Genomic DNA, 27994 nt, shown 5'->3' on the forward strand with positions numbered 1-27994 from the left:
GGCGGGCGCGGGGCGGCGGCGCGCAGTGCGCAGGCGCCCCGCTGAGTGGCGCAGGGGCCGCGAGCCCACGCGCCGCGCCGCGCCGCGCCCGCCCGCCCGCCCGCCCTCCGCCGGCCTCCGCCCCGCGCGGCCTCCTCCCCCCGCGCCGGCTCTCCGCCCGCCAGGCCCCGCCTCGCCGCCCGGCTCCTGCCGCCCCCGGCCCCGCGGGCGAACTGCGTGTTGCTGCGTCATCGCTAGTGGCCGGTTTGAATGAAGCTGTCGTCGCTCCCGAGCTGCCGCCGCCAAGCCCGCGCCGCCCTCTCGCCTGCTGCCACCGCTTCTTCGTGTCCCTGTCTCTTCGCCGCCGCCGCCAGGCCAGCCGCCCGGCGCCGCCGCCGCCCCGCAGCCCGCCATGCCGCTGTACTCCGGTGAGCGCCCTCGCGCCTGCGGCCCCGCGGTGCCCCCGCCCCGGGCCTGTCTGTCAGAGGCCCGGCCAGCGGGGCGGACGCCGGGCTGAGCGCGGGCGGGGGAGGGGCCGGCCGGGCCGGGCCGGGAAGGGAAGGGGCCGCGCGGCGTGGGCGGGGTGGCCGCGGCGTGGAGGGGGCGGCCTCTCCCCCCCCCCCATGCCCGTCCGCCCTGCCACGCGGGGGAGCGCTGTCCGCCCGGGCCGCCCGGGGGGTGCGGCGGGCGCGGGCGTGGAGCCGGGGAGCCGGAGCGCCGGCTCGGGGAGCGGTGACTCTGCAGAATAGTGCCTGCCGCTGCCCTGCCCGGGAGCGGGGCCGGGGAGGGGTGTCCTGGGCCCCGGGCCCGGCGGGGTGCCGGGGACTGCCTCGTGCTCCTCGGCGGTGGCGGGGGAAGGGGGCGCCCCGGAGGGACCTGAGATGGAAGATAATTAGCCTTCTCCATTCATGGGGTTTTCCTCCGCTTACCTCTTGTTGAATTGTTGCAAAATTCCCCCTCTTTTGTACTAATTTCTGTTTTGTTCCAAAGTGTGTGTGTGTGTGTGTGTTTTTCTTTTTAAAATATATTATTGATGTTTTACAGAAAGGAAGAGAGAGAGATAGAGAGTTAGAAACATCGATGAGAGAGAATCATTGGTCAGCTGCCTCCTGCACACCCCCTACTGGGGATGTGCCCGCAACCAAGGTACATGCCCTTGACCGGAATCGAACCCGGGACCCTTCAGTTCGCAGGCTGATGCTCTGTCCACTGAGCCAAGGTGTTAGCTTTGGGAAGTAGATGAGTATATAGGTGACACCTATACGCGGGCATCATTTCCTTTTGATTGGCATTTGTCGGTTTTTTTTGGTCTGATGGTAGGTAGTCTAAAGGGATTGGCCAGTGATCAAATTTAAAAAAATATATATATCTTATTGATTTTTTACAGAGAGGAAGGGAGAGAGATATAGAGCTAGAAATGTCGATGAAAGAGAAACATCAACCAGCTGCCTCCTGCACACCCCCCACCGGGGATGTGCCCGCAACCAATGTACATGCCCTTGACCGGAATCGAACCTGTGGCCCTTCAGTCCGCAGACAGACGCTCTACCACCGAGCCAAACCGGTTTTCGGCAATGTGATCAAATTTTTAATGAATGGACCTTCCTGTTTCCTAATCTGATTCAAGATGGCAGCTAAGATGTACATGGTGGCTTCAGTTGTTTGCTGTGGATGTGTGTGACTCTTTGGCCATACCCTGACTATCATAATTCCTTTATTGAAGATTCAGCATTTTAAAAGGAAGACAGGGAACAAGAAAGTAATGTTTTACATTGAGGTGGATTCTTGATCTAGGTTCTTCGATTGAATGCTTAGTAGTGATTGCTCAAGCTATTTCTGTAATTATTAGCAGTAGAATAATGACACAATAAAATTAACAGTAGAACCACACTTGAAATACATTTATGCAGTATAGAGTTGAGAGAGCACTAATGTTGATAAATCCCACCATAGGCTAATACTTAAACACACACATAGATACACATTATGCTAAAACCAGCCCCTCTTGTTCCCCTAAAAATATGCCTATATTCACCAAGCTGTCGATTTTAAAAATTGAGTTCCTTCTTAAATATTCTGTCAAACTTTCCCTTCTTTCCAAAATAGAAGAATTGAAGTCGATTTGTAAGGTTTCTTCCTTTGACATCTCTGTATTGAGAATCTGTATTTTCAGGTTCTTCAAAAAGCCCTATTTTAAAAGGAGAACATTTTAAGTACTATTTCATAAGTTTTGGTAGAAAATTAAGTATCCAGAGTTTTATATAGTTAAGGTCAATGCCACAAAACTCAGTGACCACCTGTGTGCCTGGTACAAAGCTAGTGTTTTGTACATGTGGCTCTGTTTCAATCTGCAACATAATCCTGAGATGCGGGTCTAATTCTCCTTTATGGGTTAGCAAAAAAGTTTAAGTAACTTGCCCATGTGTACATTTCGGATAGTTCCTCTTCTAAATTGTTTTGGTTTAGTCCTATATTTTGCTTGTACTATTATGTTTTTAGCTTATCGCAATGTCTACAGTTGTACCCTCTTTAATTTCCCTGCTGCTGCTAGCATAATCTAATATTCAAAACAGGTTATTTTAACCTTCTCTTCTCCATTTCACTATTGTTAGACTATACATAAGTTCATAGAGTCTTTAATGCTTGTTACTGGGCTTATCATTGAGTGAATGCTGAATCTATTAATTGAACTGATGAAAGAATTGGTATTTGGAGTCAGGGTCAGTTTTTCATATTCTGATTTTAGTAATTGGAAATCAGACAGCTGATAGTTGTGAGATTCTCATTTTAAATAGGTATAAAGTTTTTAGTGGAAACAGACTATATCCTTGAGTTTATTTATTTTTACATATTTCAAAAATTAGCTATTTTATTAGACTAATTGAAAGTTTTTTATTGGCTGATTGAAATTTTCTTATGATAAAGTATATGTAACATAAAATGTACTATTTTAATCATTTAGTGTACAGTTTTTGGCTTTCAGTACATTCACATTGTTGTGTAATCATCATCACTAACCACCTCCCAAACTTTTTCATGTTTCTAAACTGAAACTGTTTCATTGAACAATATGCTCCCTTTTCTATTTCCTCCATTCTACTTTCTGTTTCTGAATTTGACTACTCTAGTACCTCATAATTGGAATCATACAATAATTGTCCTTTTGTGTCTGCCTTGTTTCGCTTAGTACCGTATATATTGTTTCCAAGATTTATCCATGTTGTACCGTGTGTAAGAATTTCATTACTTTTTACAGATAATATTCATTGTGGATATATGCCATATTTGTTCACCATTTATCTGTTGATGGACACTTAGGGTGCTCCCATCTTTTGGCTATTGTGCATAATGCTGGGTATAAAATACCAGTTCCAGTCCCTGCTTTACATACTTTTTGGTGTACACCTAGAAGTAGAATTACTGGATCATATGGTAATTCTGTGTTTAATTTTGTTAGGCACTGCAATATGTTTTCCCACAATGCCTGCACCATTTTATAGTCTTATTAGCAATTTTCATCACATTATTTTCTAAATGGATATTTGAATGGCTGTGAAGTAGGATTTCAATATTTTTTATTGATTTAATTATATCTTTATACAACTAAAGAAATATATAATTAATAATATTTGACCATCTTGTCCCAGGAACCACACTTTTCAATTCTTAGAATTCAGAATCTTTTTTTCTTAACTTGTTTTAAATATGCTTTTATCTCCCCAATTTTTTTTCTCTCCAATTACTTCTCCTCTATTCCAACAATATGTAGATTTTAATGACTTCTTAATTACATTTTGAAGTCTGTGAATCTTATTCTGGGAAATATTTCAGTGTGATCATATTTTGTAGAAATTATTGATACAGGATTCTTTACTAAGAATATTTACTAAGTAGTCTTTTTTACAGTAGTAAGTCAACCAAATTCTCTTAACTGTGGTTTTCTTATTTATCAAATGAGAAGTTGGATTAGATCCAGTTAAATTTTGTTCAGGACCCTACTGCATTCATGTCACTTCTAATTTAGTATAGGCATTATGAACATAAAAAGATGAATGACATCATTTGCCTTTCAAGAACTAGCCTTCTTCTCAAAGTCCTGTTATTTTATAAATGAAAACAAAAAATTATGGTTTTGTTTGCAGTTACTGTGAAGTGGGGAAAAGAGAAATTTGAAGGTGTAGAATTGAATACTGATGAATCTCCAATGGTGTTCAAGGCTCAGCTTTTTGCACTGACTGGAGTCCAGCCATCCAGACAGAAAGTTATGGTGAAAGGAGGAACATTGAAGGTAAAATTTAGTCCGTATTTTCATTATATACTACTGGAGGCACAGTGCAAGAAATTCATGCACTCGAGGCGGGGGCAGGAGGGGGTCCCTAGGCCTGTCCTTCGCCCTCTCACAGTCCAGGAGCCCTCAGGGGATGTCTGACTGATGGCTGTAAGTCAGCAGTCGGACATTCTTAGTTGCTGCCACTGCTGCTGCACCTGGATTCTGGCTGAGCAGCACTCCCCCCACCCCCTTGTGGTCAATGCACGTCATAGTGAACAGTCGTTCTGCCATTTGGTCGATTTGCATATTAACCTTTTATTATATAGGATTATTATATAATTAGTGGAATGTAGCATATGAGGTTTTTTTATTTGATGAGTATGTAGTAAGGGATTAACTATTTTATTCATGTTAGTGTAAGGAGGAACACTGTAGCCATTTCAAACGTTATATTATAAAAGCATCACTAAATTTTTTATTTTCAAATGCACTATATTAATGAATATCTCTGTGGATCATGGGAGTCAGGTCAAGCCCTGGTTTTGAAATACTGGAAAACCGTTAATTTTTTCCTGTTGCTTTTCTTGCATCCTACCCATTAAAAAAGAAGTTCATTCTCTTAAGAATTATTGCTTGCTTTCTTATTTATTTATTTTTATTGTTTGAAGTATTACAAATAGTAATATATGTGTCTCCTTTTTCCCCCCTTTGACCTCCCCCCAGCCTTCCCTATGCCCCAGCATATGCCTTCACCTGTCCCCCCCACCCCAGTGTCTTGTATCCATTGATTATGTTTATATGCATGCATATAAGTCCTTCGATTGATCTCTGACAGCCCCTCCCCCCAACCTCCCCTGCCTTCCTGCTGTAGTTTGACAGTCTATTAAGAGTTATTTCTTTCTAGCACCTATCTGAAGGTGGGAGAAAAAAAAAATTTGTTAAAAAAAAAATAGAGAATTAAATTTTTTAAATTTCCCTTGGAATGATCACATTGAATACAGTTAAGAGTCCAAGCTTACTAGAATCATTGATGAAGGACCACAAAAAAAGATGCGAAGGTATTTTCTTCGTTGTTGTTTATAATACTGTATAAATATAGCTTTAAAGACATATTTCAAGAATTAGATATGGAATGCTAAAGAGCTATAGAGATAAGGGCTGGCTAACCCTGTTAACTGGGTAGTAAAACAGATGTTGGTGAAGAAACATCATTTTCCCTCCAAGTGCAGTATGAACTTTTAGTCATTGACTAGAGGCCTGGTGTACAAAATTCGTGCACTCGAGGGGGTCCCTCAGCCCAGCCTGTGCCCTCTCCCTGACGGAGCCCTCGGGGGATGTCTGACTGATGCCGTCATCAGACATTCTCAGTGCTGTCAGTCAGATATCCTTAGTGCCGCTGCGGAGGCAGGAGAGGTTCCTGCCACCACCACTGTGCTTGCCAGCCATGTGCCTGCTTCTGGCTGAGCTGCACTCCCCCTGGGGAGTGGACTGACAACCCGGGGGCCGCTCCTGCATTGAGCATCTGTCCCCTGGTGATCAATGTGCATCATAGTGACTGGTCATTCTGCCCTTTGGTCAATTTGCATATCTGCCTTTTATTATATAGGATAATTTCTGCTGTGCTGTGTGCAGGCATCCCTCAGAGATATTGCTGGTTTGGTTCCAAACCACTGCAGTGAAGTCTATTAAGTGTGCAATAGCATTATGTTTAGAAAAGTAATGTACATACTTAGTTAAAAAATACTTTATTGCTAAAAAAATGATAATTTTCTGAGCCTTCAAATTTTCACTCGAGGAGGGTCTTGTAAAAATCATAATAACTGCAAAGTGCAATAAAGCAAAGGTAGTAAAACAAGGCATGTCTAAACTGGTGTAGTACTATAGGGAATTATAGAAAAATGCTAATTAAATGAAATTGCCTACTATATAACTATCACTTATTAAATACATACTTTGTGTCAGGCTTTTATTATTTAAAAAAGTCCTCATCTGTATATAGTATTTAAAAACGATGAAAATAATTGCATTTTCTATATTTTATAAATGAGAAAATAGCATTATAGAGTTTTAAGTAAGAAACCAAAAGGAAATATGATGTACAAGTCAGGTAGATTTGGGTTCATTTCCCAGCTCTTGTGACCTTGGGTAAGTAAGTGCTCTTAGGGGGCATACACAGTTATTGTTACTTATGATTAGCAGTAGTAGCCCTTAAACTGAGAAGTCTTTTTTAAATTTTATTAATGTATTTGTATTGAGTTCAGAGAGAGGAAGGGAGAGGGAGAGAGAGATAATCATTAATGATGAGAAAGAATCATTGATCAGCCTTTACTGGGAATTGATCCTGCAACCTTGGCATGTGCCTCAACCAGGAGTCGAACTGTGGTCTCCTGGTTCATAGGGCGATGCTCAACCACTGACCCACCAGGCCGGGTGAGGAGGAGAGTCTTTAGGAAGTTATTGTTCCACTTTGAAGCAGGGTGTCCGGAGAGATAATTAGTGACTCCCACAAAGGGAAACAAATTGAGTGCCTGGTACTTTCCTCAAAAAAATGGAGTAATATAGCACTGACTTTATTCTGTATAGAAAAGGGCATACATGGCTTTAGTAGGCCAAAATATCTGTGTACCACTCGTGGTATTAAGAAAAAAATTTTGATTTAATTGAACATATTCAAGTAAAAGTATTGGTTAATTGTTTCATAGATGTGAAATGGGACAGAACAAGTATTATTAAGGGTTACTTTGCATTGGGTGGTCCTGTTTACTCTCCTGGAACCATTTTTAATAGCATTTTATCAAGAGTCTCCAGATTTGAATGATAAATTCTGTAATTGCCCTAATTATGTAGACCTTATTCATGTACTCTTCATTCTTGTCACCTAAGGTAGTTATTGGATCTGCTGATTCCAAACATGCAATGAACATGCAGAAATTAGCATTTTTCATTTGTCATCAAATCAGGTGTTTTTTAGTACTTTTGGTGCTGCCAGGTTTACTGTCTTAGATTATGTCTTATGTAGTTTAAGCAGTTAATAGACAGTATCTTTAGGATTGCATGTGTTTTTAAAAAATACTTTGATTACAATAATTTAAATTAAAATTTGACAGAAATTTTGAGTAGCTTATAATTAGTTGATTATTAGAATATGCTCGGATTGTACAGGGTTGATTAAAAGTTTTTTATTTGTCTTTAAAACAGGATGATGATTGGGGAAACATCAAAATAAAAAATGTAAGTGTAATCCTAAGAACACTTTATTATAATGTAATTTCCTAATTATTATTTTGAAATATATTCCAAATGTCCTTTTTTCCATGTGTACAATGAGTTGTTTCAGCAACATCTGTGGAAAATACTTTCTTCTTCCCATTGACTTGTGTTGGAAACTTCCTTGAAAATTGATTGCATGTTTGTTTTTGGCCTCTTGTTTCATATATATATTAGATTAAACTTGTACCACTGCCATATTCTGATTACTAAAGCTTTATAAGTCTGGAAATAAGATAGTGTAAGTTCTCCAACTTTTTCTTTGAGACTGTTATAGCTCCTTTGAATTTTTTGTGTAATTTTAGAGAAGTCTGTCAATTTCAAATGGACTCCTGGAATTTTGTTTGAGATTACATTGAATTACTAGTTCAATTTGGGGAGAATGCATATCATAATAGTATTGAGTATTAAAATCCTTAAATATGGTCTAATTCTTCATTTATTTAAGTCTTTATATTATTCTCTTAGCTGAACTATAGTTTTTCATTTCAGCAGAGAGATTTTGCATGTTTTTTTGTTAGATTCATGGAACTTAAATGTTTCTTAGCCGTTGAAAATAGTGAATTCATTGAACTATGAGTTCATTGACCTTATTAATTTACTAATTTTAATCCTAATGTAAACATTTTTTATTTTTATCTTATTTTTTTGTTAAACCTCCACTCTGTTGTTATTGTTTTTAAACCTCTGTACCTTTTTCTTTGTTTCATGTGTTAATACCTTCCAGTAAGATATTGAGTAAAATTTTGTTCACATTTCAGGGAATTATGAGATTCAGGGTGACAGTGTCTTTATTGGTCTTCTGTTGTATAAATTGTTACATATGTATTGAATATAAGTTTTCAGTTAGGTTAATGTGTGGAATTCTAAAATTGAGTATCTTGAACTTATGTGTTTGGTTTGATGTTTTCCAGTAATGGAGTTTTAAATGTTCTCAATATTCTTATTCAACTGTAAACAATTGTTACAGTTACATAATAGATACTTATAGAAAAAAATTTTATCAGGCTTAATTTATTTGTTATGGGAAGAAATTGTACCATTAAATGTTAACGATCATTTAAAGAATTCCCTTCTCTGTAGTATGTAAACATTCTCAACTTTATGACAGTATTTTTTCCTTTAGCTTTATTGATTTATAATTTTTATAGAGCAATATTTACCTTTTTTTAGTGTGTAGTTTGATGAATTTGGTTAATTTTGTATAGTCCTTTAACCCACACCACAATCAAGTTACAGAAGTTCCATCACTAAAAAGTTTCCTTGTGTCTCTTCGCCAATAAGCTGGCTACCTCTGGCCTGAAGAAGACATTTTGTACTTAAAAATTTTTTTTTTTGATAACTCAGTAGTTTTTAGTATATCTACTAGAGTTGTGAAGTCTTCTCCACAGTCTAATTTCAGGATATTTCCATTACCCTGAAAGAAATGCACATCTACTTCAAGTCACTCCTCTTCCCACCTGGAGTCCTAACAACTGCTAATCTACTTTGTATCTCTGTCAAACAGGGAATAACTCTGCTAATGATGGGATCAGCAGACGCACTTCCTGAAGAACCCTCAGCTAAAACTGTCTTCGTAGAAGATATGACGGAAGAACAGTTAGCATCTGCTGTAAGACAAACCACATTTTATATAACCACTACTTTTCAGAAGTGCAGTTACTGAGGTGCCTTTCAGAAAGTAGCACATGAATGCTTTGAAGATTTAATATTTAATATCAAGATGTATTCATTATAAAGGCAATTAATATCTGTAATAAATGTAAGTCTGGCAGGTAGCACTATTTAATGTTTACTCTTTATGCGGAAACGGGCTTAGATTAAATAGTTTAAATGCTGGGACATTTAAATTCTTAAAACCTTCCATTTTGAAAATACATACAAGTTATTCTCAATTTAAATGCAATGTTGGTTTAGAAAGTGATCACCATACACTTGTCAAATATTGTTATTAGTTTTACAACCCATTCCTTTTTTTTTTTGTAAGTATTTCTAAGTGTATTTTATCACGCTGATAAGCCTGAAGGGGGGGCAGGATTGATATGACTATCCTGTCCTTTTAAAATTTTCAAGAAAGGAATTAAAACAGAAAATAACTATTAGTATTATGTAAGGAAAAACTTTTGTTGGGGAAATAAGACGTTACTTTAGGGTAAAAGTGGGATATACGTTGGTATAAGTTGGAAATTTTACTTGCTTTAAAGTGTGTACTTTAGTGATTTATATATGTTACTAGAGGCCTGGTGCATGAAATTCGTGTGAGGGGAGGGGGGTGGGGGAGTGTGGGGTGCCCTCAGCCCAGCCTGCATCCTCTCCAATCTGGGATCCTCTCCAATTCTGGATCATTGGCTCTTAATCGCTCACCTGCCTGCCTGCCTGATTGCCCCAAACTGTCCCCCCTGCCAGTCTGGTTCCTCCTAATTGTCCCCACTGCCGGCCAGGTCACCCCCATCTGCCCCCTCCCTGCTGGCCTAGTTGCTCCCAACTGCCCCCCCTGCTAACTTGATTGCCCCCAACTGAACCCCCTCCCCCCGCCTGCCTGGTCACCCCTAACTGCATGCGGGGCCCCTTTCCTCCCCCTGCGTGGTCACCTCTTGCTGCCCACCCTAACTGCCCCACCGGCCTGGTTGCCCCTGCAGTCTGCTTGTTTAGTCGTTTGATCATCCCTCACTAACCCCCATCAGCCTGGTCGTAGGCAGTCATCTTGTGAGGGTGTGAGGGTCAATTTGCATATTATCTCTTTGTTATATAGGATGTCACTTTATAAAAAATTATTTCTCTTATCAGATGGAGTTACCATGTGGATTGACAAACCTGGGAAACACTTGTTACATGAACGCTACAGTTCAGTGTATTCGTTCTGTGCCTGAACTCAAAGATGCTCTTAAAAGGTAAGACAAAAAATAAAAGTCTTTTTTAGGTAACAGAGGTTCACATTTGTGTAGTGTTGTTTTGTTTGTATGTGCATATCATAAAAATAAAGAGCTAATACGCTAATGGTCAGGATGCCGTCTGTGGGTGTGAGGCAGGGCATTGCTCTGGAGACGGGGCGGAAGCTGGGACGTACCCAGAGGAGGCAAGGACATCCCGGGGCGGGGTGTGTGTGTGTGTGGATCCGGAGTACCCCCTCACCAGTCCTTCACCACCCACTGCTCGCACTCAGAATGCCCCGCTGCCCACCTGCCGGGGAGGAAGCACAGCGCAGCAGGCGGGAGGCCCCCCCCCCCCGCTCTCCTCTGGCACCATGACAGGGCAGAGCAGCCACGCTGCTCTGGAGAGGGGGCAGAAGCAGGGAGGCACCTGGAGAAGGCAGGGACCAGCCCAAGGCAACTCGAGGGAATGAGGGCAGGGCTTGAAGTGGCCAGAGAAGGCCAGAGGGGTCGGAGGCTGGGCCAGGCTGGCTGTAGCTTTGCGTGGAGAGAATTGTCTTAATTATATTCACAAGGTTGTGCACAATCAATACTTCTAATTTCAGAATATTCCCCACCCTCCCCACCCTAAAGAAACCTCATACTCATTAGCAATCCCTTCTTATACCCTTCCCATCTGCAACTCCACATTCTTGTCTTCGGTGATATCACTCATTTTCATTTTAGTAGATATATAGTATGTAAGCATAGTTTTGATTATAGTGAATATTCAATCTCTCTCCTACTCTTAATGTTTGAATATTACCTGAATGATCATTTCTAATCTTTTGTCATAAAATATATTGTATTAGTAAATACTGTGGTTTGAATATTTTTTTTGGAAAGCTAGTTTTTTTGTATTACTATATTGTAACAGAATTGTAGAGCTGAAAGTAGATTTAGAAATCATTTTATTTCATAGAAAGTGCTCATTTTATAGGTAAGCAAACTAACTAGAAATTTAAATGACTTAGTTTTGAATATAGGCAAATTGATTTAATGTTTTTGATTTAATGTCTTTTTTCATTATTTTGAAGTTTTATTTTACTTTCTTTGTAACAGACAGTTAATTTATACTTTTTGTTTTACACTGTTTTCAGAAAACGTTTGGTATAGATGAGTTAGACAAGGGGAAATTAAAATATTTTTATTGATTTTAGAGATGAAGGGAGAGGGTTAGAGAGAGAGAGAGATAGAAACATCAATGATGAGAATTATTAATCAGCTGCCTCTTGCTCGCCTCCTACTGGGGATTGATCCCGCAACCCAGGCTTGAGTCCTTGGCCGCAATCGAACCTGGGACCCTTCAGTCTGCAGGCTGATGCTCTATCCACCGAGCCAAACCGGCTAGGGCAAGAAAGAATTTATTCATTTAAATTCTCTTTTTCTTGGAACACCTTTTTTGCCAAGGTTTAAAGGAACAAAACCAGAGAGATGAAAATAGAAGGGTGGGATCAAATCTGAGAAACTTGCAGTTGAGTGTCATAAGTCCTTTTAATGGGTTTCTTCTCATTTGAGTTTGAGAATGAATTGAATACTAATTATCTATTTCTGCCTTAATGTCTGTAGGTATGCTGGTGCCTTGAGAGCTTCAGGGGAAATGGCTTCAGCACAATATATTACTGCAGGTCAGTATCTTAAAAATACATACTTTCAAGAGAGAGTATAATATCCAATAAATGTTTTTACTTACAGTTTGTGCCTTTCAATTTATAAAATTGTTTTCTAAAACATTACCTCATTAAAATCGGTCCACTTACTGTAAACATCTGGGGATTTATTTTATTATCCAAACTAGGGCCTAGTGCATGAATTCGTGCATCTTGAAAGGAATTGTGGGCCTTGAGATTGTGGCAGGCACAGGGGGCAGGTCTTGGCCCGTCCTCCGCACCCCTGCTCGGCCCCTCCCACTGCGGTCCCCCTGTCCCCTGTCTGCCAGAAGCTCACTCCTGCCTTCACCAATTGCACCTGCTGATGGTGCAAAGTGATTGGGGCTGGCGCCAGCAGCAGGTACAACCAGCAGCTGCTGCCCCGATCGCCCTTCAGGAGCAGGTGGAGGTGCAGAAGCCCTCAGGGATGACCAGGGCGGGCAGCTGCTGCTCTCATCCGCTGATGGTGCCTAGTGATTGGGATTTCAATATTCAGGAGTTTAGTAGATGGGGACCAAGTAAAGGGAAGTGAGTTAGGATTGAAGACCTGATGGCTTGATAACAGCATAGAGGCAGAACAGTAACATTATACCTGTTTGATCTCTAGACAGAAGTTACACGTATTTGTATTGAATTAATATATACCCTGCTTTTTTTGGGAAAACAGCAGCTGGAAAGGAGAGAGGGGCAGGGCTCAGAAGTTGTTTATAGCTAGTGATTGCAGTATAAATTCTGGTGAGTTCATTAAGATTTTATTTCTTATTAGGGATTGAATAATTGCAAAAGGAATTTTAAATGTACATAAATTATTAAGCATTTTTTTGTCTATAACAATTGAAATTTAATTTATAGTAGCATGTGTTAAATATGCCACCTTTACTAAGGTACTGTTGCTTTGTTTTTAAGCTCTTAGAGATTTGTTTGATTCCATGGATAAAACGTCTTCTAGTATTCCACCTATTATTCTACTGCAGTTTTTGCATATGGCTTTTCCACAGTTTGCAGAGAAGGGCGAACAAGGACAGTATCTTCAACAGGTAATCAAGTCAAGGTTCTTGGTTTTCATTTTATAAAGGTAAATCTTAGGTTTCCTACACTTACACTTATTGGAATATATTTGGAAATACAAATATACGTCATCTAGTTCTATTATGTCTTGCCTGGCATGATGCAATATTCTGTTAACTGATCCTCTTGCTCTGTTTTTGTTTCTTTGCAATGTTTATATAGTCTCCAGAGGCCTTTTAAAATGTAAATAAGATTATGTTGGCCCCATGTTCAGTACTTACTAGTGATTTTCTATCCCTAAATAAGCTAAATCCTAAATAACCCTAGCCTGTGGCTACCTTTTTGAACTCATCAGATGCCACTGTCTTCCTTGCTTTTCTCCAGATACTGATTTCCTTGCTATTTTTTTTAATATGTTTTAATTGATTTCAGAGAGAGAGAGAGAGAAATATCAATGATGAGAGAGAATCATTGATTGGCTGACTCCTGCATGCCCCCTACTGGGGATTGAGCCTATAACCCATGATATGCCCTGACCAGGAGTTCAACTGTGACTTCGGTTCATGGGTTAATGCTCAACCACTGAGCCACACTGACAGGGCTTTCTTGCTAATTTTTGAACCCTCCATGTATCCTTGTTCTGCAGGGCCTTAGCTCTTGTTCCCTTTGACTCTCAGTGATGACTTTCCTCCTTATCTTCACGTCTCATGACTCAAATGTCAAGGCATCAGAGAGACTTTCTTTGACTATTCTATTGAAATAGCACACTTTCCTCGCATCAATCAATTTTTGCTCCTGTATTACTTGCTCCCCCCTTTATAACTCTTCTTTGAACTTGAATAAATGTTATATATATTTTTTATCTGTGTTTCCCATTTGATTTTTATTTTATTTACTGCTATGTATTCCTAGTGTCTAGAACAATGTTTAGCATAATTAGGAAGTCAGTCAACATGTTTTGAATGACTAAAAAAAAAAAAAACTATTTTGGAATTTTTGTTTTGAAGATCATAAAATATTTGATCTTTGGCTTAACATTTCTAAAGAAAAAAGTACTTTCTTCTTCTCTAAGAACACGAATTATTTTGGGAGGATTCTATAGACCAAGCACTGTCTCAGCCAAGATTACTTACTATTCATTTTAAAAATTACAGGATGCTAATGAATGTTGGATACAAATGATGCGAGTATTGCAACAGAAATTGGAAGCCATAGAGGATGATTCTGTAAAAGAGGTAATCTATACCATAAAATGCCTGTGGTCGTGACACTGTAAGGGCGGGGTGGGGAGTGAGCTACTCACTGCAGAGAGCTACTAGGGGCAGAGAGCTACGAGTGGCGGAGGGCTGGGTGGCCAGCTGAGGCACGCGAAGCAAGCGACTCGCACACGATTTTGTGCAAGCAGGGCCTCTAGTTTAAATATATTTGTGATTACAGATCTTCATTGTACCTTGGTTCACCCCTACCTTATGTAAAATGTAAAATGCAGTAAGTTCATATAAAGGCTTAAAATAAATTCATCTGAATGGATGGATATGTACTTGAATACTTTAGATGGTCAATCTGTAGTTGGAATTTGGAAGTTTGCATTTGACACTTGAATTCAATGCATTGTATTAAATTTAATTAATTGATATTGTGCATCTGTAGTTTTTTGGTAATATTTTTTGAGCAGTAGAAGGATTATGGAGAAAGGATTGCATTTTAAGAAACTTACATTTGGGCCTAACTGGTTTGGCTTAGTGGATAGAGCGTCGGCCTGTGGACTGAAAGGTCCCAGGTTTTATTCCAATCAGGGGTATATACCTTGGTTGCGGCACATCCCCAGTTAGGAGTGTGCAGGAGGCAGCTGATCGATGTTTCTCTCTCATTCATGTTTCTAACTTTCTATCCCTCTCTGTAAAAAAATCAATAAAATATATTTTAAAAACAAAACAAAAAACAAAACAAAAACCAACTTACATTTGTATTACTAAACTGGATTTTGTGGAAGGTAACATATATTAATAAACACGTTTTTAATTTTTGCAGACAGATTCTTCATCTGCATCAGCAGTGACACCATCTAAAAAGAAAAGTTTAATTGACCAATACTTTGGAGTTGAGTTTGAAACTACGTATCCTTATGAGCCAAGATATATATAAACTACTCAGAATTTCCTAGAAGCGTATGAAATGAATTGCTATAAATACGTTGGCTGATTGGAGTGATGGGGGGGCGGTGGTGAGGAAGGAAAATTCTTTAGAGGTTTTTATGTTTAAAACATGTCATGGAAATATGAAATTTGGAGACGTATACCCACTGAAGTGATCTTAAAGGTTAGAGAAGTGTATGTACTTTAAGGATATTCATTATTTTTTCTTACAAACATCTTTAACATAGTCAACTTTATTAATTTGCCTCAGAGAAATTTTAATTGTATGGAATAGAGTGTACCAGTTATATACATGAGATTGAACCAATTCATAAAACATGAATTTAGGGAAGTATTATTTTCTAGCTGATGGGTAGAAACTTAAAAGATATTTCTCTTATGTATCTTTTGGTTAAGACCATTTTAAGACCATGTAAATAGCAACTTAGGTTTCTTTAATGTTTATCCTTTTCTTACATTCATTACTCAATATTGTTGGTAAGCGAATAAACATTTAAAGTATGTTGAAATAAATCTCTATTGGAAGACCAAAATGTTTTAAATGCTAATGAATGGTGCTATTAATTTTAATAGCATTAGCCATTTTCCTTATCTTACTTTGCACAGCATGAGATGCACAGAATCTGAAGAAGAAGAAGTCACTAAAGGAAAAGAAAATCAGCTTCAGCTTAGTTGTTTTATCAATCAAGAAGTCAAGTATCTTTTTACAGGACTGAAATTGGTAAGAACAATTGGAATTGATCATTATTTATGAATTCTGCATTTGCAAATGCACCTACTCGCTAAAATTTATTTTTGACCCAACATCAATACTTGTGGTGTTTTCACGGTCATTTGAAGACATGCTTAGTGTGGCAAAAATTTTGAATTGCCTGAAACATACACTGTACCAGCTGAGGTCCAGAAAGCTGATGCTCTGACTTTTCATTTCAGCTCACTATAAACAAGTGTCTTTGCAATCATTTTTTAGCCACATGTTTTGCATTTTTGTGCTTATTGATTTTGTTATTTAAAATGGCCTGCAAACATAGTGCTGAAGTGCTGTCTCATGTTTTAAGTGCAAGAGGGCTGTGACATACCTTGAGGAGAAAATTAAGTTTCTTAGGTAAGTTTCATTCAGGGATGAGTTTTAGTGTAGTTGTGACTGAATTCCATGTTAATGATTAACAGTGTATGTTAAGTACGATATCATTATACAGAAATATAAAACAAGGTTATGTTTTGATTGGTTGGCAAAAATGGAACCAAAGGCTTGCAGGAGGCTCTGAGGGTATAGTAATGAGGGTATTTAAAAATTATGAAGTATAAACTGGAATTGTACTATGCAGATCAGGACTTAGAATCATTCTGCCTTTGCACTAGTTTTACAGGTGAGGTCGTAGAATTTAAGTGACTTAATTTGGTTTGTGACAGATCCTAGATACAAGAACTTAGTATTCTTTACCCAGTGCCATACTAAGGAATGCACTACAATATGCAGATGGATAAAATATAATGGTTTGCCTGCCAACTGTTAATTTGATGTGATTTGGAGAATATGCACATTTTTTTAAAGGCTAGGTAGTGAATTGGGGTAGGTATCTTGATAAACAAGATAATTTGTTGTCAGGGAACTCCCATTTATAGTTTGGGATAAAATGGGTTAGGGGGAGGCTTAGTAAATTTAGACATAAGTAGATAGATAAATAGTGATATTCTTTGCTCTCAGGTATTGGGAGGAGAGTTGTGAGGCATAATGGCTTTTAAGAGAAGTTAGTTTTAAAAGCATTACAAATACTAGCTAACCACCAAGAGTCCTAAACAACTTATAATGTACAAGTTTCAGGGCTTCAAAACATGCAGTATAAGTATTAATTGGAGAGTTTAGAATAGAATGTCAGGGATTCTCCAGGATGATCTTTTCTTTATAGTTTTATGAAATTCTATAAAAACGAAATATATTTGAAAATATATTTGAAACTTCTAGATGATAGTGTATTGATAATAGGTATAGCTTATTTTCTGATGACTAACATGGCAATAGCTATGCTCTCTTGAAAAATAGGTATGCATGAAATTTTACGTTATTGTAATTTTTAGATCATTTGTTCTGATTATTGGATTGTTTTAATGTGTTAGATTGTTTTTATCACTTAAGTAATTTGGCCTCACATTTCATTACCTTTTGGTTTCTGAATAAACTTGATTAAATGTTCAGAAGCTACTCTGCAGTGATAATTTTTGTAATGTCACTAGCATGTTTTTTGAATTGATTTTAGAGAGAGGAATGGAGAGGGAGAGAGGGATAAAACATCAGTGATAAGAGAATCATTGATTGGCTGCCTTCTGAATGCCCCCTATTGGTTGATTGAGTCCAGAACTCATGCATGTGTCCTGACTAGGAATTGAACAATGGCCTTCTAGTTCATAGGTCAGCATTCAATCAGCAAGCCACACCAGCTGGGCATGATTAGTAATTTTTAAAAATCAAACTTAAAATTTTTTTTTTCTTTAAAAAAATGTATATATTTTATTCATTTTTTACAGAGAGGAAGGGAGAGAGAGAGTTAGGAAGATCAATCAGCTTCCTCCTGCACGCCCCCTACTGGGGATGTGCCTGCAACCAAAGGTACGTGCCCTTGACTGGAATCGAACCTGGGACCCTTCAGTCCGCAGGCTGATGCTCTATCCACTGAGCCAAACCAGTTTTGGCAAAAATAAATAAGTGTAACATGCTTAAAGTAAACAGTAACAGTAAATTGTTATAACTCTGTGATTTCTTATATATTTATGTTCTCAAAGTAGAATACAGTAGTGTTATTTTTCCCCCGATTTCATTTTACTATATTTTAAAAAAATATTTGTTTTTATTGATTTCAGAGAGGAAGGGAGAGGGAGAGAGAGACAGCAACATCAATGATGAGAGAGAATCATTGATCTCCACTGGGGTTGGAGCCCGCAATCTGTGCATGTGCCCTTGACTGGAATCCAACCCGAGACCCTTCAGTCCACAGGTCAACGCTCCATTTACTGAACCAAACCAGCTAGGGCTCATTTTACTTTTTAAAATGAACTTATTGGGGGTGACATTTTCTATCTAGTCGGACTTACTCTCTCTAGCGACTAGCCTTCTTGAAGTTTCTTCAGCCCATGAGCACAACTTGCTTTATAGTCAGGTGGAAACATTCATTAGCCAGAAAACAGATTTAGAAAGCTTAGAAAGTTGACCCAACTTAAAAGAAGTAAAAAATGTGGACCTTGAAAATGACTTCAGGTTTTCTCATTATGCAGAATATAGTCAAACACTGCAGCAGTTAAACATTTTACCCTTTGTTCTCATTGCGTGATCTACAATAACAGTCTGCTTCGTGTTGATATTTACTGCTGTGTTGCTGAGGATTATATGAAAGAGAAGTTGGGGTGCTTCACTGGGCTTTAAAAAGTTAACTAAATCAGAAAGCAGGTCTCATTAAGCAAGTTTATTCTATATCTATAAAAGGCTGTTGACTTGCACTTGTGTGATACATATGAAGCTCTTGCTGTGCGATACATAAAAGCTCTTGCACGTGTGTGTTTCCATCTGTCATTGTCAATTGTGAATTTGGTTGACACTTATAGAAAGAGGCGAATAGCGATATTAAAATATTTCTTCTAATTTCCTTTCAGTATGCACAAATTAGTGCATCGGGCTACTAGTTGGTTAAAAAAAATTATATAGGTTTTATACGTACAGTTCTTGAATATATCATCAGTGAATTGTATTGTGTGTTCAACACCACGAGTCCTCCTTTTATCACCATTTATTCCCCCTTTTAGTGCTAACTTTTTAGTATTTTTTTATTGACTTCAGAGAGGAAGGGAGAGGGAGAGAGAGAAATAACAATGATGAGACAGAATCACATAGGTACTGTTACTACCATTTAAAAGTAATACCTAGCGGGGATAACTACCTGACCCATTGTCACACAGGCACTGAGGAGTAGATATGACCATTAAGATATGCATATTGGTCAAGGGCTTTCCCACATTCCCACAAAAGAACAGGGTTGCTTTGAAACCATAAGTAGAGGAATGCCATAAAAGACTATGTAAAATGCATATAGACTCTCAGAATCTGAATAACATTTGGTAATTTTTTTTTCTTTTTTAAAAAAATATGTTATTGATTTTTTACAGAGAGGAAGGAAAAGGGATAGAGAGTTAAAAACATCGATCAACCGCCTCCTGCACACCCACTGGGGACGTGCCCGCAACCAAGGCACATGCCCCCGACTGGAATCCAACCTGGGACCCTTCAGTCCACAGGCAGACGCTCTATCCATTGAGCCAAACTGGTTTCGGCTGGTTATAATTTAAAATTTAAACATTATGTTTTATATTTCAATGAGTTCACACAAGTATAAATCTTTTGATGCTGTCTGATGCCTTTTAAGAACTAAACCATATCTAAAAATAAACATCTTCCCATTGTCTATTAAAGAATTAAAAGTGTGATTCAATATTGTGGAAAAAATAATTTTTTAAAACTAACATTTGGCCTAACCGGTTTGGCTCAGTGGATAGAGCATCGGCCTGCAGACTGAAGGGTCTCAGGTTTGATTCTGGTCAAGGGAATGTACCTTGGTTTGTGGGCACATCCCCAGTAGGGAGTGCAGGAGGCAGCTGAATCATCGTTTCTCTCATTTGCTGTTTCTTTTTTCTTTTTTTAATTTTTTTAAAAAACATTTTATTGTTTTTTTACAGAGAGGAAGAGAGAGGGATAGTTAGAAACATCTATGAGAGAGAATCATCAATCAGCTGCCTCTTGCACACCCCCTACTGGGGATGTGCCCGCAACCAAGGTACATGCCCTTGATCGGAATAGAACCCGGGACCCTTCAGTCCGTAGACTGACGCTCTATCCACTGAGCCAAATCGGTTTCGGCATCATTGATGTTTCTAACTCTCTATTCCTTTCCCTTCTTCTCTGTAAAAAAAAAAAATCAATAAAATATACTTAAAAAACACACAAAAACAAAAACTAATGTTTGGCCCTAACTGGTTTGGCTCAATGGATAGAGCGTCGACCTGCGGACTGAAGGGTCCCAGGTTTGATTCCAGTCAAGGGCATGTACCTTGGTTGCAGGCACATCTCCAGTGGATCCCCTCCTACAGGAGGCAGCTGATCGATGTTTCTAACCCTTTATCCCTTTCCCTTTTTCTCTGTAAAAAAAATCAATAAAATATATTTAAAACAACAACAACAAAAACTAATGTTTGGTCCTCTGTTATGTTCTTTTTCAGCGACTTCAGGAAGAAATCACTAAACAGTCTCCAACATTACAAAGAAATGCTTTGTACATTAAATCTGTAAGTTGTTCATTCCTTTTGAAATAGAATTCCATTTTGTTAAGAGTTTTCCAGTTAATTACTGTTGCTCATTCTTTGTTTTTACCAAACCAACAAACTAAAAACTTGAGTGGCATATTCATGTAAAATGATTTCTGTCTATTTTTTCTTCTCAGTCCAAGATCAGCCGGCTACCTGCTTACTTGACTATTCAGATGGTTCGATTTTTTTATAAAGAGAAGGAATCTGTGAATGCTAAAGTTCTTAAGGTTAGTCTAACAAAAAGTTATTTTTTGAAGGCAATTCCTAACTTATAAAGGTAATTCATAAATTATAGTAGGTTTCTTTAGTACTTTAGGGATAGTTAAATTTTCTTTAAAACATAAATAGGGAAGTTATTAGTATTAGACAAGTGGTTTTTAACCAAGATATGCATTGGAATTACCTATTGTTCTCTCTCTCTCTTTTAAATGTATTTTATTGATTTTTTACAGAGAGGAAGGGGGAGGGATACTTAAAAACATTGATGAGAGAGAAACATCGATCAGCTGCCTCCTGCACTCCTCCCAGTGGGATGTTGGCCGATGCTCTATCCACTGAGCCAAACTGGTGAGGGCCTGTCGTTCTCTTTATTTTAAATCATATACATGTCTGGCTTTTTCCACCCCCCTTATTCTGATTAAGTGGGACCTGAGGCAGTACATTTTAAAAAAGATTTCTAGATAATTTTGATGTCCTAGAAACACTGTACTAGATCAAAGATCCTTATCCTTGTAGCTTTAGGGCTGGGGTTGGGCTGAGATACAGTAGAACACACTGCACTCTGTTCTGGGCATTCCTTTCTTTCAGGTGAAGAGAATGTTAAATTATTGGTGCCCAAAGAGTACTTACATTGCAATCTGTCGATGTAGAAGCCAGCCTTCTGAAGTAGCTATTTCATTGAACTGTAGTTCTGCTATATATCCAGAGTTCCTGGTCTAGCCTGTTGAGCTGAAATTTATAATACATTTTCAAATATATTTTAGAAGGTTGACTATAGTTGAAGTATCTACTAGTGTTCACTTCATATGCTGATATTAGTTGCTGAACTATATCACTATTGTTTGTATGTGAAATTGTATTTCAAATTATAGACAGAAGTGACCCCATTTGTAAATTGACTCCTCTGATGGTCTCCATTATTTTCACAACAACTGGTTTAGTATTTCTAAAATGCTTCCTTGTTATATGAAATTTGGTAGCTCCTATGTGGTCAGTTTCATGGGTTAAAATGTTTAATGGAAAAAAATTTAAAATTTGTCTTACCTTGAAGTTACTACCAGATTGAAAATGAAAATAAGCACTAGATGTTTTCAACTGAAAAGATTTCTAAGCAGTTTTTACAGGTTTTATTTTCAACTTTATTTGAATTACGAAAGCAGTACTTTAAAAGTATGATAGATATTTTAAATAACTACCTTGTTAAGTCTGTCTACACATTTGTCCTCTTTGATTTGTATACAGGATGTTAAATTTCCTCTTATGTTGGATGTGTATGAACTATGTACACCAGAACTCCAAGAGAAAATGATCTCTTTTCGATCAAAATTCAAGGATCTAGAAGATAAAAAAGTGAATCAGCAGACAAAGACAGTAGGTTCTTATTGCTGATTTTTTAATCTCAATATTTTAATCTTCAACAATTACTTTGTATTGTTATTTATTGTAGAAATGGATTTATTGTAGAAATATATTTAGCTCCTATACAAATCCCACATATATTGATGTAAGCCTTTAAAGTTTTAGGTGTATTTTAGCATATGACAAAGAACTTCAGTTATGGTAAAGTGTTCTTTATAGTAGAATGTTGGGTCCAGTGCACAAATTTGTGCATCTTTAAAGAATTGTGGGCCATGAGGCTGCAGTTGGCACAGGGGTGAGTCTTGGCACATCCTTCGTGCCCCTGCTGGACCCCTCCTTCAGCAGCCCCCAAGTCCCTTGTCTGCCAGTGGCTCTGCTGCTGCTGCTGCCTGTCCCACTTGCACCCGCTGATGGTGTGGAGCGATTGGGACCTGTGCCAGCAATGGGTGCAACCAGGGCTGGCACCGTCAGCAGGTGTGAGTGGCAGCTGCTGCTCTGATCGCCCCTCAGGAGCAGGGGGAGGTGGAGAAGCCCTGAGGGGCAATTGGGGCCAGAGGTGCGAGGGGCTGGCTCTAGAAGCAGGCACTAGCACCAGGTAGGACTGTGGTTCCATAGGAGTAAAGAGTTTTCAGGACCCTTCAGAGGTTCGCCCTAATTACAGTGACTGGTGCCCCGTCTTGGTCTGGTGCCCCCGCTCACCTGCTCCACCATCCCACCGCGGCCAGCGCCCACATGTTCCCCTCTCTGCCACCTGCTGCTGATGCCTGCCAAGATTCACACGCACACACACCCTCCCCCTGGTGGCCAGCGCATGTCATATCGACCAGTTTGGTGGTTCTGCTCTTCGGTCTATTTGCATATTAGAATTTTATATGTAAAGTAAGCTTATTTTTTTTCCTCCTATAAACTGCAGCTTATGCTTCTTTTCTGTATATCTCCTCAAAGCATATATAGAAAAACTTGGCCTAGATTTTCAATGTATTTTATTATTTTCCTGAGAGGCATGGAATTATCTCTGTATCTTCATTTTTGTGTGTGGAAATGGTGGTATAAAATATTGACTTATTTATGCCCACTGAGAAAACTATCTACTGTTGATATGCTAGTAACTGCTAAAATTATAACCATATCAACTTCATATTTAACAGATTATGTTATTTTGGATTTATATAAAATATACCTGCATTACTATATACTGGATTTACTTTTAAATGAAAAAGGTATTTCCTGTTAATAAAGATTTTTAGTGATATTATCATATGTGAAATTTTAAATTTACCCAGCCGGTATGGCTTGGTGGTTGTGTGTCGACTTCAATCACCCAGCCACACTGAAGGAAGTCACAGTTCAATTCCTAGTTAGGGCACATGGCCGGGTTGTGGGCTTGATCCCAGTATGGGGTATGCTGGAGGCAGCCAGTTAATGATTCTCTCATCATTGATGTTTTTATGTTTTTACCTCTCTCTCCCTCTTCTTTGAAAGATCTTTGTGTTATTTTTCTCTATTATTTTTTTCTTGGCCTAATTCAATGAATTTCTACTCTTAAACTCCTTTTTTCTGCTTGTTTTGTATTTATTTTTGCTCTTAGTCTTAATTTAGGGGAGCTTAATTTGTTGCCCTAAATGCTTATGTTAGAAAATAGAGAAAAGAAGTGCTTTCACTATATCCTACAAATTTCATTATATTGTATTCTCATTTTCATTCGATTCCTTGTATTTTTTTTTTCATGTATTTCCCTGAGACTTCTCTTTGATCTTGAATTATTTAGAAGTATCTTGTTGACTTTCTAGATGTTAGAAATATTTTCTGCTGTTATAGATTCTAGTTTGACTCCATTGTAGGGAAGAACATACTTATGCTAATTAAGTTTTTAAAAATTTGTTGAGGTTTGCATTAGATGCTTCATGATGTGATCCAGTTTGTACACTTGAAAGGAATGTGCATTCTGTTGTTGAGAAGTGTTCTATAGTTCCTGGTTAGATAGATCCATTTGGTTAATGGTGGTGTTGCAGTTTTCTGTAACCTGGCTATTTTTCTGTCTAATTCTATCAGTTGTTGACTGTGGAGTGGTGAAGACCTCAACTGTGCAATTGTGTGTTTCCCTATTCAATTTTGTCAGCTTTCACTTTGCATGTTTTATAGCGCCATTATTCGGTGCGTATACATTTAGGATTTTTTGACATTTGGTGGAGTGAACCTTTCATTATGCAGTATTCCTCTCTGTCCCTGTTGTTTTTTAATCCGAACTCTACTTTATCTGATTAATATTGCTACTGCTGCTTTCTTTATGTTACTGTTTTCATGATACATTTGTTTTCATTCTTTTACTTTAAAATTTCCCATACTGTTATATTTGAAGAGAGTTTCTTATAGATCTTATTGATCGTGTATAGTTGGATCATTTTTTAATCTAGTTTGTTAACCTCTTTTATGTACAATAATTTACATTTATGTAATTATTGATACGTTAGTGTTTAAATCTATATTATCTTCAGTATTTCATTTTTTGTCTTCCTATAGATTACATGAACATTTTCTTTTTAAGATTTTAAATTGATTTTTAGAGAGGAAGCGGGGGGGAAAGAGAGAGAGAGAGAGAGAGAGAGAAAAGCATGGATCAGCTGCCTCCTGCATACCCGCCTACCGGTTATTGAGCCCACAACCCAGGCATGTGCCTTGATTGGGAATCGAACCAGCAACTTATTGGTTGACTCCTAACCAACTGAGCCACACTGGACAGGGACTAAACATTTTTTTAGAATTCTAGATTGATTTATGGATAACATATTTAAAGATATTTCTTTGCATTGCTTTTTTTGGGGTTGCTGTAGGTATTACATTATATACATTGGACTCTTGAACCAGTGTGGAGGTTAGGGGTATAGTAAAAAATGCATGTGCAACTTCAGTTGGTCCTCTGCGTACCCATTCCCAACCACCAGTTGACCCTGAACAGTGCTGGTTTGAGTTGTGTGGGTCAGTTGAAAACAAATCGAATATAAGTGGACAGTAAATATTTGTGGAAATGAATATAGGTATTCATCACTTTCTGAAAGTTCTCGTTACGTCACTTCACTTTTATGAAAAATCTACCATTTTAGCCAACTGGAAGAAATCGGAAGAGGAATTTTGCTTTTATGAAAAAAGCCATTACCATACTCATGTAGGTCTTCTGCTTTTTGTAAAAGTAAAGTGGAATAATGTGAACTTTCTGAAAGCAGGATATACTCTTCGCTTTCTATATGCCAGTTTGGCTTTTAAAAATTTTCATAGAAACGCTCCTTTCAGATACTGGGGAAACATGTACTCTCATTGAGAAAGCAAGTTTTATTTCAGATTTCATGGTTTAAAATTAAACAATTTTTTTCCCCTTTAGAGTGACAAAAAGAGTAGTCCTCAGAAGGACGTTAAGTATGAACCCTTTTCTTTTGCTGATGGTAAGTGAATATTCATTTCAATTGAGGTGATGTGTATGTGTGTGTGTGCGTGTGTGTGTGTGCGTGTGTGTGTGCGCGCGTGTGTTTTAAGGTAAAATTACTGTCTAGTCACATAACTTCTTTGTTTTTTTAGTTATGCTTTTAAAAAAAGTCAGGGTTCTTGAAGTATAATTTATCTCAATATGACACACAGTAAAAATCACTCTTTTTAGCATAAACTTCTAAAACATCTTTCATGAAGCCTTAATTTGGACAGTAGTAGCTTACTCGATTCTAATAGTAGTGCTAAACTTCAAAACATAGTTCTTGTTATTTGGTTTTAGGAAGCACATGTCTGTTTGTCTAATATTACTGAATTTATATCTTCCTTTAGACATTGGCTCCAATAATTGTGGATACTATGATTTACAAGCAGTGTTAACACATCAGGGAAGGTCTAGCTCTTCAGGTCATTATGTATCATGGGTGAAAAGAAAAGAAGGTAAATATCCTTTTTTTTTTTTTCAATTGTTATATACTATTTTAATAGTTTAATATAAGTTTTATAATTGGTTCTCAAAGTTTTCAATTTTAGAATCCCTTTACACTCTTACTTATTGAGAACCTTCCCAAAGAGCTTTTTTAAAAAAAATGTATTTTATTGACTTTTTTTTTTACAGAGAGGAAGAGAGAGGGATAGAGAGTTAGAAACATTGATGAGAGAGAATCATCGATCAGCTGCCTCTTGCACACCCCCTTCTGGGGATGTGCCCGCAATCACGTACATGCCCTTGACCGGAATCAAACCTGGGACCTTTCTGTCCGCAGGCCGATGCTCTATCCTTTGAACCAAACTGGTTTCGGCCCAAAGAGTTTTTGTTTATGAGGATTATGTTTCTTATTTACTATAATAGAAATTAAAACTGAGAAATAAATTAATTTATTCAAAACTGACAGTAATAAACCTATTACATAAATATTTAAAAAATAAAAATCATAATTTCCCCCCCAAAAAAAAAATTACAAGAAATGGTATTGATTTACATTTTTTATAAAAATATATTTTATTGAGTTTTTACAGAGGAGAAGGGTGAGGGAGAGTTAGAAACATCGATGAGAGAGAAACATTAATCAGCTTCCTCCTGCACACCTCCCACTGGGGATGTGTCCGCAACTAAGGTGCATGCCCTTGATCGAATCGAACCTGGGACCTTTGAGTCTACAAGCCGATGCTCTATCCCCTGATCCAAACCGGTTTCGGCTTGATTTACATTTTTATGTCTTTAATAGGAGACAGCTAGATTCCCCTAATTATTTCTGCATTGTCTTTTGCTTTATCACACATTGTGTATCCTTAGGAAAGTTCTAAAGTACGCTTGAGAGAATGAGGGGGGAAAGGTACTTAATGCTGTAGTAGTGTTACAATAGTTGTAGCCTTCAGGGAACTTCTGAAATGGTTTTGAACCTGAGTAGTCCCTGGGTCGTGCTTTGAGAATTGTTGCTATGGCAGATGGAATACCGCTGGGCGTAAAATACCTTTTTGAAATGGAACTGAAGAAATTGTGAATGATTTTAATTTCATTTTCCTCTCTCGTTCTTTAGATGAATGGATTAAGTTTGATGATGATAAGGTCAGCACTGTGACGCCAGAAGATATCTTGCGGCTTTCTGGTGGTGGAGACTGGCATATAGCTTATGTTTTACTATATGGGCCTCGCAGAGTTGAAATAATGGAAGAGGAAAGTGAACAGTAATCTTCCTTTTAGCTATTTATGCTTAGGTGTGAAATAAATGTTATCTGTTGATCATTTCTATAATCCAGAGCTTTAGAGGAAGATATGTAAGTGGTTTTGTTTTCCCTCATATGGAACAAAGGGCAGAAGCAGACCACCCTGTCTGTCAACGTAAAATATTGCAGAAAAGAGAAAATTGCCTTTGGACTGTGCTGCTCTGTATAAAGGTGACAGGAAGAAATTTTTAAAAAGCTTATTCTTGCATTAGTTTTCTAAAATTCTGAGTTGAGATGCCTTTCAACCATTATCTTCTGTGATAATTTTCCCTGCCTTTTTCAGCTCAATATTCAGCAATGAAATGTTGATTGCACACCTATTTCTGTTATTTTTTGTTCTTGCATGGTTCAAACCACAGGTAATTTCCTTTGCCTTAGCTAACAAATTTTGCCAGGAAGATGGGAAGGAAGTATTGCTCTCCTTGCGCTCTCAGTGCTGCTGTCCACATAGCCCATGGAAACATGGGTACAATCAAGTATTTGTCCAGCCTGATTGTTGCTGGCTTTTCATGACTTTAAAATAAATTGTGATCAATAGTACATTTGATTATACATTTATTACTGTCTCTGTGATGTACTATGGTTTGTACATTTAACTCTGCAATGGTTTTGTAGTAATCAATC

The 27994-nt window shown here is 38.2% G+C and overlaps 1 protein-coding gene across 1 annotated transcript; it reads left to right on the forward strand.

Annotated features, from left to right (window-relative positions):
- Positions 1–52: 52 nt before the first annotated feature.
- USP14 (ubiquitin specific peptidase 14) lies at positions 53–27917 on the forward strand. The gene is made up of 16 exons (XM_084888121.1): positions 53–407; positions 4122–4267; positions 7448–7480; positions 9024–9128; positions 10304–10407; positions 11995–12053; positions 12981–13111; positions 14237–14317; positions 15114–15199; positions 15845–15959; positions 20501–20566; positions 20722–20814; positions 22049–22177; positions 25542–25602; positions 25976–26083; positions 27184–27917. The coding sequence occupies exons 1-16, from the start codon at positions 392–394 to the stop codon at positions 27333–27335; spliced, it is 1485 nt and encodes a 494-aa protein (XP_084744247.1). The 5' UTR covers positions 53–391; the 3' UTR covers positions 27336–27917.
- The last annotated feature ends 77 nt before the right edge of the window (positions 27918–27994 follow it).

The sequence above is a fragment of the Pipistrellus hanaki genome (assembly GCF_964339955.1).
Source record: "Pipistrellus hanaki genome assembly, chromosome: 6".
NCBI classification, from domain to species: Eukaryota; Metazoa; Chordata; class Mammalia; order Chiroptera; family Vespertilionidae; genus Pipistrellus; species Pipistrellus hanaki.